Source organism: Nematolebias whitei, chromosome 13, assembly GCF_014905685.2.
Source record: "Nematolebias whitei isolate Nwh7 chromosome 13, NemWhi1, whole genome shotgun sequence".
NCBI classification, from domain to species: Eukaryota; Metazoa; Chordata; class Actinopteri; order Cyprinodontiformes; family Rivulidae; genus Nematolebias; species Nematolebias whitei.
The window spans coordinates 12,440,968-12,456,115 of NC_056510.1; the positions used below are offsets into that span (position 1 = coordinate 12,440,968).

At 38.4% G+C, this 15,148-nt stretch overlaps 1 protein-coding gene across 1 annotated transcript in view; it reads left to right on the top strand.

Annotated features, from left to right (window-relative positions):
• The window catches only part of fn1a (fibronectin 1a), a 37,641-nt gene that overhangs the window by 861 nt on the left and 21,632 nt on the right, over window positions 1-15,148 (top strand). The window contains exons 2-14 of the mRNA XM_037686866.1: window positions 191-316; window positions 429-566; window positions 865-996; window positions 1,174-1,311; window positions 4,218-4,376; window positions 5,687-5,884; window positions 6,072-6,254; window positions 6,565-6,741; window positions 8,741-8,896; window positions 9,148-9,276; window positions 11,239-11,382; window positions 14,483-14,604; window positions 14,729-14,897. Of these exons, the coding sequence (XP_037542794.1) occupies window positions 191-316; window positions 429-566; window positions 865-996; window positions 1,174-1,311; window positions 4,218-4,376; window positions 5,687-5,884; window positions 6,072-6,254; window positions 6,565-6,741; window positions 8,741-8,896; window positions 9,148-9,276; window positions 11,239-11,382; window positions 14,483-14,604; window positions 14,729-14,897 (1,971 nt within the window). The remainder of the gene's footprint in view (window positions 1-190; window positions 317-428; window positions 567-864; window positions 997-1,173; window positions 1,312-4,217; window positions 4,377-5,686; window positions 5,885-6,071; window positions 6,255-6,564; window positions 6,742-8,740; window positions 8,897-9,147; window positions 9,277-11,238; window positions 11,383-14,482; window positions 14,605-14,728; window positions 14,898-15,148) is intronic.

The window sequence follows — 15,148 nt, forward strand, 5'->3', positions numbered from 1 at the left end:
TTACCAGACATGGATAAAGTTTACTTGAATGTTTAAATTAGGCTTGAATTATTTTGACATAAAAAGGGTTTTGTTTATTGTTTAATCAGATTATGGTGAGTTGTGGTTGGAGTAAAACTATACATTCATCTTTCCAATCTGAATTCTGTCTCATTTAGCTGTCTCATCTTTTCCCCTTTTCTCTGCTCAGATGGTTGTTTAGAGAATGGACACTTCTATAATGTTAATGACCAGTGGGAGCGGCCATTTTGGGGCAAAACTTTGATCTGTACCTGCCACGGAGTTGCTGGGATCAAGTGTAAAAGTAAACCTGATGGTTAGTTTGTGTGCTGTTATTTCCCCCCAAATACATATTTTTGCATCAATTCTAATACAACATTTTTATTTCTCCCAAAATCCTTACATTTACTTTTTTTTTGTCTCTGCAGAAGAGGAAAAGTGTTACGATGAGCTCACACTGCGGTCCTACACTGTGGGAGAAACTTTTGAGAGATTCAGGGAAGGCATGATCTGGGACTGCACGTGCCTCGGATCTGGGAGGAGCAAAATTAGTTGCACCATTGCCAGTATGTGTGGACTCTGTTTTTGCCTGTGGTTTCACACACACCTTCCCAGTTTGGTGGGGGCTACTCTTTGCTGTTAATGCTCTAACCTCAGACCACACATCCCGGCTTGAGGTTTATTTTTCTTTACATGTTTTGGCCATGTCTGTCAGACTGATGGCAGCTAATCCCTATTCTCTTCAGCTGATTATCATATATGGTTTATAGTAATCTGGAGGGTTAGATAATGATGAAAACTGTCAACGTTCTTTTACGTTCACACACTTGCAGAAAATCTATTACTCTCTTTGCTTTACATCAGATCGCTGTCATGATGGTGAGGTTTCACATAAGATCGGAGACACCTGGAGGAGACCAAATGAAGCAGGAGACTCCATGTTGGAGTGTGTCTGCTTGGGAAATGGCAAAGGAGAATGGACCTGCAAGCCTGTTGGTGAGTCAGACAGCTGACTAAAGCCCTGTAATAAATGTGGGAATATTTGATCCAAAAATATTTTTTATTTTATTTTATTCCTATCAACCTGTTCCAAGCATTATTTTTGTGATGGAGTTTTGATCTACGGGCAACGTAAAAAGTGTTTTAGTAAGTATCTGAGTCTGTGTGTTGCAGCTGAGAGTTGCTATGACAATTCCGTTGGAGTCTCTTATAAAGTTGGGGAGACATGGGAGAGGAAGTATGAGGGGTGGATGATGGTGGAGTGCACCTGTCGAGGAGAGGGGACTGGACACATCAAATGTACTTCAAAAAGTAAGACGCTTTTTTTACGTTATAACTCTATTTTTATTTATTTATCTTATGCCACAGCACGTCAATTGTCGGTCTGATAAATCTTTTAAGATACACATTTTGTAAAGAATGCCAGTGCGAAAGCATCGGAGCACCAATATTTGTTTTCAAATGTTCTTTTTCCATTTGGATCAGGATTTTTAGTTTGCTACTTGTCCTGCAGGTTTGTAAAAATGCTTCTGCCATTTACAATTCATGTTTTTTTTTAATATACATCTTACAATTTTTGCCAAATGACAGTTTGCCTCAAGTAGGGATGCACAATATTGAATTTGTGGCCGACATCCGATATGCCAATATGTTAACACTTATTTGGTTGATAACCAATACCAATACCGATATTTTTTCCCTAGACCTGCTTACTGAGACTACATAGCTTTCGCTGCTGTAGAATTAAAATACTACATTATTCTGCATGGTCTTTGTCAGTTTGGCATGCTACCAAATACAGATGTCAAAAAGGGGGCTGAAATGATGTAACACTTCAACTTGGATTATGTTTAATGTCAAATTTATTCATGACATTTACTCTTAACACAATGACAACACTCGAACAGTCATACACAAAATATCATTGAGTTATTTTGATGGAACTGCCTATGTCCGATATTTAACTTTATTGCTAATATCGGCCAATACCATGCTGATAATATCAGGCATCCGTAGTCTGACATTTACATTCTACTCTGTGTTTCTGTCTGCCTGTCTGATTAGGAGTACTGTAAGGATGTGAAACATATAGATTTGCACTTACCATGCTGACCCTAATGAGTCACTACTGTAGTGAACTTGACCTGATGTCAAATCAATGACCTTAGGATCATATGGTCAGAAACTGTCATTTCATTGATCTGCATCCAGAAATACAGGTTGATCGATCCTGAGACTTTCTTTCTTGAATTAATCAAGTGGAAAAAGACAATTCTCTATGATCATTACTATTTTACAAATGTTTTGATAATCAAATTGTGTTAGTTCAAACAATGTTTACATGTTGAGGTGAACTACTCATTTTTATCTACTTAAACAGTAGTAATGATTTTTATTCCTCAATTCAAAGTGAAATCAAGTTAGAGTACGTTACAGAGTAATGATTCAATTTCTTGATCGTCTGCTTTGAAAGTGAGCAAAGTTTGTAAGTGTGTTAGAGTTCAGGTTTCGGTCAACTAAGAAGTTTACTGAAAAGAAATGTCATGTTTAACTTTCACAGCAGATACTAGGAGTAGAGACGCCACTAAGACTGGTTTTCTCCAACAATCTTTCTGTCTGTTCTTAAACAATCTTAATCTCTATCCTTGACTTTCCATAACACCTTACATCACAAACCACACCTCTGTTCTGGTCCATCCACCAATCAAAAAGCTCTCAAATGAACCGGAAGTATAGCCCATTTAAATGTGGCAACTTCCCAGTTCAAAGAGTTGAGTTGAGGAGAGTTCCAGTTGGGAGTTCAAGAGTTGTGGAATCCAGAGTGCAGGGAGTTTGGGAGTCCGTGAATGCAACCGCAGGCATTCATGGATGCTGCTAAACCAAACAAGCTGAACCAGAGACGATTTTGGGAATTATAACTTCTGTTTGGATAACCTCACACGGCTCTCTAGGTATTTGGCTGTTCTCACTGAGACGCCGAACAGTGGTTGGAAGTAAGACTCCACGCCGGAACTGATCTATCTTCAGGAAAGGTAAAAGTCGACCTTCACCGAAAGTGTACTGTTTGGGACAAGCTGAGTTCCGAAGGAGCGTGCACGTTCTGGTTAAAACAGATAAATTCCCTCACACATCTCTCTGTAAGATAAATCTTAATTTTCCATCTTTAAACTCTCCTTTCTGCTAGAAAATCAATCACCGCCGTGTGAATTGATGTCTGCTGTTCTGCTGAAAAGTGAAAACAATCGCCGTATTGTTCTCACTTCCTGTAAAGCTGATTATGTTGTTGTTTTCATATTCTGCCAAATTAATGTAAATGTGTGATGTGTTAAACTTGATTCTGTTAATAAATGACCCACTCGCTTGGTGAGTCAAAGATAATTAACGTCTCACGTCCACATTTCTGTTGAATTCAACGCACGAACATCACACAGTCCAGAAAGATGAGTGAACCCGTTTAATGTATGAATATATCTCAGGATATGACATACTACACTACCAACATCCTAAACACATTTCTTATTGTCTCTTTTTACACATCTCATATAATTTATTCAATAAATGTTAATATTTTGTAGCTTAGATTACGACAAACAGAAGTCTAGTTCTTAAGGATACATTTTCAGGAAGTAGCCGCATTGATATTCTCATACATGTCTTCATAAGTTATCTAAATGTATCTTTAGTATCTATTAAACCTGAAAACCAACTCAGTGAAAGTCAGAGCAGAAAATCTAATTAATTTCAACTCAAATCCAACAGTTTCTGGATCATCAAACTGTGCCAGATACTTTACTGTATTCTCACATTACAGCTGTGATAGTTGAAGGTTTTCAACAAGCTGTGCTGAAAATATTTACCAGCTGTTTGTGTAATTTAAAGCATGACATGTGTCCACATGTATGCTCTTTGATGTATCAGATAATGATTGAAGTTGTTGCTCATTAACTTGTTGCATGCGATACTTTGGGGTGGCCTTTTTATTTACTGCAGGTCATCGCTCATTCCTCCATACACACAAGTTATCAGCCATGTTTTGAGATTCAAACATGGAAACAGCTGGTGGCCAGCAGGGATCACTCCCCACTGAGTAGCTGCAAACATTTCCAGATGAACCTTCTTTTTAGTCTTCACCAATTTTTTGATCCTAAGATGTACAACAGTTGTAGGCTTACAGTTTCCTTTCATTTCATTTTTGCTCTGTTTTCTTTTCCTCCTAGATTACTGTAATGACAAAGATACTCTGACCGCATATCGTATTGGCGACACATGGTCCAAGACAGATGCCCAAGGCCGCTGGCTTCAGTGTCTGTGCGTGGGGAATGGCCGAGGAGAGTGGAGCTGTGAAAGAAAAGTCTCACTTCACACCTCCAGCCAGGGTGAGGACTGATAAAATCCCTCTCACCCTCTGTATCAAGAAGAATGTCATGCCAAAGACAGATGTTATGAGGAGGGGGAGATAAAAAGTGTCCAAGTGATGAAGTGAGAAAGACATGTCTTGTAGTTTATGATCATGACCCCATGGGATGGGGAGACGGGCATGGTGTGTGGGAACAAGGGAGTGATGGGGGAGAAGTGCACATGAGAGAGTTAGTAAGAAAAATGTGCAGTGATTAAAGTGATTATTGGGCGTGACACATAAAATGTGCTCATTTTGACTTAAAGTTGGTAAAAGGCACATTAGATGCAGCATTTTATTTGATATTATGGATTGAAACACTTTGGAATAGACCTTTACTGCAGCTGTAATTTATATGTTTATACATTTATTTTGGTTCATTTTCATATGCATTAATGAACAAAATTGCACAATTTATTTAATTCTGCACTTTGCTAAGCACCTCTCATGACGTTCTCTCAAAAACTGTCTTTTGCTCCAGTCTCTTTCAGACCATTCTCTAAAAATTAGCCCAGTCTGGTTTACCTGGACAAAAATGTTTTATTCTTTTAAAGTCATGCTATACCACTTAAACTGCTGACATTATGCAACAAAGTTCAGTCAGGTTATCTGGACAGTTTGTTTTGTTGAGACGTTTCGTCCTTCATCCAAAGGACTTCATCAGTCCATCAGAGCATGAACTTTGATGTTTTGAACCACTTTGGCTATGGCTGCCTCAGAGGAGTCAACAGGGGAGAGGGCGGGTCTCAGAAGCCATCTTATCACCACCAAACTGGTTGGTCCACTGTGTGGGTGTGCTGCTTGTGGGACTCAGTTTGTTGTGGCTCCTCGGACTGATGAAGTCCTTTGGATGAAGAACGAAACGTCTCAACGACAATAACAAAAAAGAACCCATCCAGATGACCTGACTGAAATTTGTTGGATTTTCTACCTGGATCATTGAGCATGAACTTTGATGCAGACAATATGTTTATGCTTACAATGGGATAAAGATGTATAAGAAAAGAAAAGTCAACAGGAAATTGTAGGCAGTGTGTCTTATTTGTTATAAATATGTTACAAACAAGGAAAGAGGGAAAACTCTAAAATATTAAGAATGGCTCTTCAAATATGATTATTTTGTTTTATTTATTTAAGTGGGTCACATATTGTTTTGTTTGCCTCTTCTTTTACTGCATCATGCGGTAGTTTTTGCCTCTGGTACTTCTTTTTTCAGTATTTATAGGCAAGTATTTCCTTATTCCAGCCTTGACATGTTTGATAAGACATTTGATTTGTCTTGTGTTTCAGGCACTGGTTCCCATGTGATTGCCAACATCCAGCCTGCTGTCTACCACCCTGTCACTGTTCCTGAGTTTCCTCAGGAGTTAACTTGTAAGACTGACACAGGACTGACATACTTCAATGGACAGCGCTGGCTCAGGAAACAGGGAACCAAACAAATGATCTGTACCTGCCTTGGCAACGGAGTAAGCTGCAATCAGTGGGGTGAGAGAAGTTTTTTCTTTATGTTCTTGGGGACTTAAAAAAAATAATATTGCTCAAGCACCACCATCAGCCTTAGTGTAAAGTGAATTTTATCCCATAGAGCTTCATTTAATGATACTAAAATCCCAATAAAATATATTTGAGACTGAATGATTATTTTACTTTGGGTTTTCATGTCTCCATACAGACGGACCAGCCCCAGTTTATGGTGGGAACTCAGGAGCCCTTCCCTGTGTGTTCCCTTTTGTCCACAAGGGAAAGACCTATCACTCTTGTACCTCGGATGGACGCAGTGATGGACAGCTGTGGTGTTCCACTTCGTCTGATTTCGATAAAGACCAGAAATATTCCTTCTGTACTGAGAAATACGGTGAGCTGGCAGTGCTACTGAAGTTGTAAATTTAAAAGGAATTCTGAAATAAAGACACCGATGGAAACAGATGAAATATAACTCTCATGGAAGAATGTTAAATCCCATCCATGCACACTGGCTCTGATGCTTTTGACCGTTTGCCACATTGATATTGAACGTAACTGCTTATGCTTTTTATGATCATCGAGTTTCGAAGTAGCTGCAAATTTTGAAATGTTTGTGCACAGAAAACTAGCATCATCTGAAATTACAGCTACACTTGGGAGTTTAATGATGCCCACAGTTATTGTTGTACTTGTTTCAACAGGGGTTCTGGTGACACGAGGTGGCAATTCTAATGGAGCTTTGTGTCAGTTCCCATTCCTCTACAATGGCCGAAACTACACCGACTGCACTTCAGATGGACGGAGGGATGGCATGAAGTGGTGTGGCACCACAACCAACTATGATGTGGAGCAACTTTATGGGTTCTGTCCCATGTCTGGTAAGTAACTCTGTGCAGCAGCTTTACGTAATGTTGTTTTCCCCCTTCTTTATCTGAAAACTTACCTTCAACCTTCCACTTGGTTTTAAATTGTTTGATCATATGTGGAACAAAAGTGGATCAACATGTAGCCATGCATTTTGCAGTTTGCACATAATTCAAGTAATTATGCTATTTAATGTGAATTTCCCCAACAAATAAAATGCTTTTGATTATTCCACTCCTCAGACCACCTATTGGCTGACGTTCAGTCGTTAAAATTGCCGTGCCAAATTTTACACTGTTTTGGGAGACGGGCTGTTTAAACACCGCGGCCATTGTCAAGGTGTTTAAACAGAGGTGTTTGTTTGAGGTCAGCGCTGTCCTGTGGTGACGTTAACTGCTTCACAGGCATGACTCAAAACAAACACGAACGTTGGGACGTTAATGGTTCTGTTCAATCAGACATGGAGCTAATGCTTTCTCCACTTCCGCCTCCTCTTGCAATCTTCTTCAAAAGCTGTTTGTTATGCACCTCTGGGATGTCAAACAGCTGTCTCTGGGATTGACTCAACATTTAGGACTGTTTCAATTTGCAATCTTAAACATTCACATTCTAAGGTCCACTACCATCGTTTAAATACTGATTGCAAAACTGAAGTTCTGATAAATTCAAGATCTCTACGTCTCAGGTTTCTCACTTGAGATTCAAGCTGTTTTGCATTAGAGAGCTGTTTATCGCCAACACAAGAGTAAGAGCCAGAAAGGCTTTTACGTTGGGAGTCAGCAGTGTTGCACAAAACAATAGATTCTCTCATTGTGTAAACGTATTTAGCAGTAAAGATGATTCTGTTTAAACCAGTGATTTAATGACCTTAATGCTGAAGAATCCATTAAGATTATAAGGCACACGTTAAAAGGCTTTTCATATTACTGCTGCTGTCATTCTAATAAGTAAATTTATTTAGCTGCAACCAAACTATTTCTGAAATAACTAACTTTAATTGTCTTAAAACTCAACAGTGAGCCTTATAGTCCAGTGGGTCTTATGTATTAATTCTGGTTGTGCTTACCGACCTCGAACCAATTGTATATGGTTATTGTGAATGAGTTGAATAAAGTTTGACTTATTTGACTGTTTTGTTTCGCTAAATGCACTTTATAATCCGGTGCGTTTTATAATCCAGTGCGTTTTACGTATGAAAACAGACCCGTTTATTGATATTGCGCCTTATGATCCGGTGCGTTTTATAGTCTGAAAAACACGGTGCTTGTTTTTCACACACTTCCGTCCAGCTGCTATTTGCTTTTTGTACAGAGAGATTCAATTACCAAACCAACTAAAATGAATAATGTTCACCTTCTTAAAGGACTTCAATTAGTTTACTGGTACTTCATAAAACTATAAAGGCTCCTGTCCTCATAAGACATCCTGCTTCAGACAGCAACGTGAGTTATTTTTGAGTGATTTGATTTTGCTTGTTTGTACCTTGGAGCAGTGAGACATGAGGCACTTTACATGTGAGCGACTGGTGGGTTTCAATAATAAATGCCTTGTTGTGGTGTCCAGAGCTCATTGTAAGTTCTGCTAGAGTATGGTTTCCTTTAAATTTGAATCCAGAAATGGTGAAAATCTGAACTGGAATAAAACCAGCATGACACACACTTTCTTTCCATAACTCTGATGTACACCTAAAGGCAGGTTTCTGCTTGTTGTGACCACTTCTGCAGCTCTGATACTCCATTTTAATTAACTGGGAGCGTGTGGCAAACACACACATGGTCATTCAAAAACACAAGGCGGCTGGCTTTAACTTTTTATAAAGTGTAGAATTTGTGCTAGTTGTACAATGAAATTAGTGTAATGTTCGTTTATACAGAATGGGTGATATGGTTGTGCATTAGTGACCCGTGTTGCTCCTTACACCCAGATATTTGGAGAAAAAAAAAAAAAATCACTATTCAGCAAATCCATGTCCATGCATTTTTTTTTTTTTTTCTGTGTGTTTGTGTACTCTAGCTAATGAAGAAGTGTGCACACCAAGCGAAGGGCTGATGTACCGCATAGGTGACCAGTGGGACAAGCGGCATGATGTTTTGGGTGAAATGATGCGGTGTACCTGCATAGGTAACGGACGAGGAGAATGGAACTGTGTTGCTCACTCGCAGCTTCAAGGTATGTCAGCAACAGATTAGATTTGGAATATTCTGATTAGCCACTAAAATTAAAGTTTGTTAAACATTAAAGGTCATGTTTGATAGAAGGGCTCACCTCCCAAAACATCAAGTGAGCCTTTGCTTGACCTTAGCTGCACCAACATTGAGTAGTTCAACTGTGCAGTGTTCAAAAATACATATAATCAGAAACATGTTGGTAGTTTGTGTCTGCTCATGCTTTATCTGTTTGTGTGTCAGTTTCTGTGATAGATCGTTGTCTCGTGGACGCTGTGACCTATGAGGCTAACCAAACCTTCACTAAGAAACATGAACTGGGATATATCATGAACTGCACCTGCTTTGGACTGGGCCGCGGTCGATGGAATTGTGATCCCATAGGTGGGTTTATCACGTCACAGATTTTTACAGATTCTTCAAATTCTTACATATTTCTACTCAGTGCTGTTTTTTGGTTGAACGGTTTGGACTTTGCTGTCGTTTTGATGTTAGTTACAACATAAATGGTTAATCTTAAATTGGTTTGATTTATATAAACTATAAATAATACCAAATGAATGCTCTTTGTCAATCGACAAATAACTACAAATGTGAATGCAACCATAAATCAAATTACTGTAGAAAAAGTGTATACAAATACATTATTGGGTAGCAAGAAGCACTGGGGTGTTAGGGAAAATAACATTGCATATTTTGTGTTGTTCACTTATTTTAGTGTACTTGTCGCCGTACACGTCGCACCACCGTATAAGTCACATCAGTCCAAATATGTCTAATATTGTGTAAAAAAAAACATAAATATGTTGCTTCGCCGTATACGTCGCATCTTTTATGTGTCACCGCTGACCACCCAGAAACGTGGGCTGGTGTGCCAAAAATTGATTAGCTGCCAAATGGAGGCCGCGGGAGCGTGCACGGGAGGACTTTAACAAGAATTTAACAAGATTAACACTTAAAAACAATTATATGTTTGCTTGAAATTATAGCAAAGGTGTGTCTCGGTTAAACTTTTCCTTAATAAATGCATTATATTGGTCAAACCGGCTGCATTTCAAAAAGAGATTTGCGGCTGCTGGAGCGCGCAGAGGGAGGACTCGCTGTGCAGTTTGTCAAAATTTAACAAGATAACCACCTAAAAACAATTTTTTGTTTGCTCAACATTATTTTAAAGGTGTGTCTCAGTTGAACTTATCTTTAATAAATTCACTTTAATCGTCAAAGCAGCTGCATTTCACCTGGACGGCGCAGCAAAATGCAACTGATTTGACCTTTACGCCAGGAGTTCTGGACCGAGATGAAGGTGGCTCTGTATGGCAAGCCAAGTGTCGCATTAATAGCCACTTTTACCTATTAATGAGACACTTGGCTTGCCATATTAGTCAACGGCCCTCTAGTGGCTGAAAATGGTAGTGTTCAATATTTTCCATGTCAGAATGAATGAAATTATCAGATCTCAGCCAAAAATTGGGTTATAAATATGGGGAGAAAAAAAACATATATTTGTCGCTTTGCCATATAAGTCGCAGGACTTGCAAATTTATGCAAAAAGGTGCAACTTATACGACAGCAAATATGGTACCTTATCTAATTTACTGGGGTAATATCAATAAAATCATCAATCAATCAATCATATGTTCATTATGCACAGTACAAAAGTGATATGTAAGAATATTTATTCATGCTGGGTACCATGAACATACCATTAGCCTGTTCTTAAATCTAAAACCATTATAGTTTAAAGATAAAAACAAACAGGACTGAACAATTCATGTATAGAGTATAGAGTTTAAAAAATTCTACTAGATAATATTCAAAGACTTTTTGATGAGCAACAAGGTCAGCACACTTATTACTGTAGTGACACTGGTGTTGTTCATTTGAGGAAATGGCGACAAACAAATGGTGTCATTTGAAAGTGTCAAGCTTTAATATTTGTTAATGTCGCATTCTTTCACACCACATATTGTTTTTGTTAGAGAAGTGTTTTAAAAGTTTGACTACCCATTAAATTAGTCTGGACAAACTTCTACTTTTTTCTTTATGAGAAAGTACTAACTATTAATAACTAGACAGAACATAATTTCAAAAATAACCAGACTTTGCCTTTACAGGTAAATTTACATATTTTTTGCAGTTGTTGATTAGATTAATCATTATGTGTGTTTGATTGTAATTTAAACAACATGGTGTCTTTGTTTATTTATTTTTCATTCAACCTTTTTTTAAACTTGTTTTCATTTATTTAGTTCAATAAATACAACAAATACCATAGCAAATCATATTTCATGCATCACATTTATAGTTGAATGTCTCTAATATTTCCTTGGATGTTCAAAAATTCAGACCAGTGCGAGGACCCACAGACGAAGGTTTTCTATCAGATTGGGGAGTCTTGGGAACAAGTCCTGCATGGAATCCCGTACAAATGCTACTGCTTGGGCAACGGTATTGGAGAGCATAAATGTCAGCCCCAGCGGTCATACCCAGGTAAGATGTTTATATTTTAAATAATCTATTAAACAATATTGTACATTTCAAGCATTCGGTTTGGGCTTGAGGCATGAGGGAATGCAAATATAAGATAAGATAGAGCTTATCTTATCTTATATTTTCAAATATCTGTAGCTTCAGACCTAGAATTTTTGTAGATAATTTCTACTAACCCCTTCTAGTTAAATGTCCAAAAGATTTGAAGTTCAACACTAAAGCAAACACATTCATTCTCATGCTATACCTTTCTCACTCCATCCTGTCTTGTGTGTCCCACCTTCTGGTTTAAATTTCCAGAAAATGCTCCTGCTGTGAATTACATGCACAAAATGCAACTGCGAAAAAAAGTGGAGACTTTATAGTCCACTTTTTCTCCTGAGCGTCTTTGGTCTTCATGCATGAAAACAGCTTAAAACATGTATACCCAGTGGTTGCATGTTGGGGTGTTGGGATAGACATGGTGAGTCGCTGCACAAATATGATCACAAGCTCACCTGACCTTTTTATGCCCACCATTCACAGTTTGTCCTTGTGCTTTCTTTTTATCCTTGTAATCTTATGGATAACCCCTTTTCCACACTGAACTCCACAAACTGGGCTCCACCTCTGAAAAATGTCTGCAAATCACTGTGAAAATGAGGCCTTTGAATGAAAGCTGGTGCGATTTCCTTATTTTACAAGCTCAACCCCCCCCCCCCCCCCACACACACACACACACACTTAGATCCTTTGTTCCTGTCAGCATGTGGTTCATCTGTGTTGTCACAGCTGCACTAAACGCCACAGTTCATGACTTGGTATTAAATAAAAAATTTGACACACCTATTACCTAAAAAGCTCGAGAACGTCTGCAGTTTAGATTTGTGAACGTCAGCAATCAAAGATGAAGCTCATGTTTCAGATTTTGTAGTTTGTAGCCAGCCTTCAGAACAAAGTTATACGGCCAGTCAGATTACCTCATTTTCTTGACTAAATTGCATCACTGCAAACATTACTTACTTTTTTTAATTTAGCCTAAAGTTTCTACCATTTCCAGCTTCCCAAGGTTGATTTGTGTGTTATTCCTTAAGAGAAAAAAATTATTTTGTTCATGCCTTTCATGAATGATGAGCTTTTGTGGTATAGATTTAGTATTTTCAGGGATAGAATTTCCAACACCATAAATAAATATGACAAATATAAGTGAGGTTGTAAAGTTGTGCAAGAACCAGATCCAGGTTGCGAAAAGTGGAACATTTCAACTGATAGTCGTTTGCTGAAGCAGGTTGACGGAAGATACAAAATGTAGGGCACTACTCTGTTGTAAGTGGCTGTAATGGCAACCATCTGTGAATGTGATCTGTGTGTGTATGCGTGTGCATATGTGTATGTGTGTGTGTCATGCTCTGCTTTATAAAATACAGCATACTTAGATTTAGGGCAGCAAGGTTTCCAGACCTTAAGTCAGTTGGCTAACTCTGTAAAGCACCATAAAAGGTTGAAAAGAAAACCAAAGTTTAAGAGTTTTTTATTTTTATTTTTCTAGGCAAGTTTTCACAAGCGTCTAATTGAGCCAAAACATTGATAAAATCTTTTTAAAGAATGCTTTCTTGTCTGTTATCTGTGCATATCTCTGCGTGTGGTGTTTAATCTTTTGGGTCATTCTTATTGTTAGAGTGATTTATGCTATTACCTCCTTTTAGTCTGTGCTTATCACCACCGAGTTGTGCATCGGTCTGAAAGCAAACATAGACACAACAACCACTTTTTAAAAAGTACAGGTTGATGGTGTGCATGCATGCATGAATTCTTGTGCATTACACAGATCCATGTGAGTAACGCTGGGAAATCGTGTGCCTTAAGATGTAGCTCCACGCTGCAAGTGTGCATCTGTTTTCATGTCTGTCCCCCATATGATTCTCCATAACCCTTACCCTCACCAGTGGCCTGTGGGCCTGTAATAGGCAATAATTGGTCCCAGATTGTTTTTGAGGTTTTGCATTTGCTTGCAGCTTCTGGTTAACCGAGCCACTTGCTCAGAAACTTTGATTACAGGTCTGCCATTTGGAAAAATGGTTAGAAAACCTCAGTTCTTTATAAAAGCTATCGGTTTTTATCAGCATGTCTGGTCACCACATGACTTCTGTTTGCATTAAAGAGGACTTGAAATCTTTTAGAATAACTTAACAACATTACAAATGCCAGAATATTTGAAATGACTGTTCATCTCACATCTAATTTCTTATACTAGCTAACCTACTAAGCTTTTTAAACCCATAGGCTTGTGCAGCCATGTTTTATATTGCACACCCACATCTATTTATTGAGCTTTCAAATGTAGGTTTTCTGCAGAATCTCCTGAATGGAAAAATGTTAACTGTTGTTTACCACAGTTTAGGGGGAACTGGGGATTTAAATTAGGCAATGAAGGCAAGGAAACGTCCTTGTCAACTTCAATAACATTGTTATTTTTATGTTTTCTCACACTTATCCTGAGTGTAACTTGATCTTTTGTGCAACACTTTATTTTTTCTGACATGTTTATGTGTTCCCTAATGTTGCAGAATTACATTGACAGTAAGATGTTTAGATATTTGCCCCCTTCCCCCACCCATGCTTTCCACTCTGGCATTCCTGAACATCTGTTTGAATCCAGTAATAAAAGCCAGGAAGAGTGAGATAAAAGTTGCTGGAAGACTTCCATAACTGAGATTTGATATAAGAATATGTATTTTGTGCCTGATGGACTTATAAAATGTAGCTTTTTTTTCTCTGCATCTGATCTGTTATACATAAATCCACCTTCAAACTGCTTTTTAAAGACATTTCAATGCTTGGTGAAGAATAACAAGACATGCAGAAGTTTTCTCCCATCTAGGAATGGAAATCTGTGCTGGAATCTCGCAGAAACCTGTTAGGTTTTCCCACTCTCCCTGTGTTCTGATCAGGAAAACACAGCTGCACACTGACACTCTTAAGAGTTACATAATGTGATTGAGATTTGCTGTTCAGCATTCATCAGGCATCTTGAAATTCAACCATTATATTTATCATGAATGTGATTTTTAGATGTGGAGGCGTTCTCCTGACACTTGTCTGTGCACTCTTTATCTCACAGGTGGTTATCGTCCTGTTCATGTGGTTATAACAGAAGCTGGAGGCCAGCAAAACACCCATCCCATTCAGTGGAACACCCCGTCATCTACTCACATAACCCAATACATCCTCAAATGGAGAGTGGTGAGTTCTGATTGCACAAACAAATCAGGAGAAGAGCTCTGTTAGTCCATCAGATCAGTTTTTTTTAAGCAATCTATACAACATTTGGAAACTAAATAGGAAAACTATCCACATTCTACCTTAGAAAGATACACTAAACCCATGGATGGAGGTGATCATTCCTGGCCATCTTAACTCCTACACCATCTCCGGTCTGAGACCTGGGATAACATATGAAGGCCAGCTCATTAGTGTGCTTGGGTTCGGACAAAAAGAGACCACAAGCTTCGACTTCACTACAACGTATGGATCATGTGAGTTGATCTCGGTTTCGATTGAGTTGCTCAAATGTTTTTCTGGTTCTTCACTTTTATTTGGATACAGTCATGACGTTCAACGCTACGCTGTCTCTGTTTTTCCTGTTTATATTTAACTGAATCTGTTGTGCAAAATATGACATGATACTGAAGTCCTAGGCCTGGAAAAATTCTTGAACCTTGCAAAACCTTGTTCTTTTGATAGAAAAAAATCCATTGCTATCTTTCTTATCCTGATGCATGCTCTA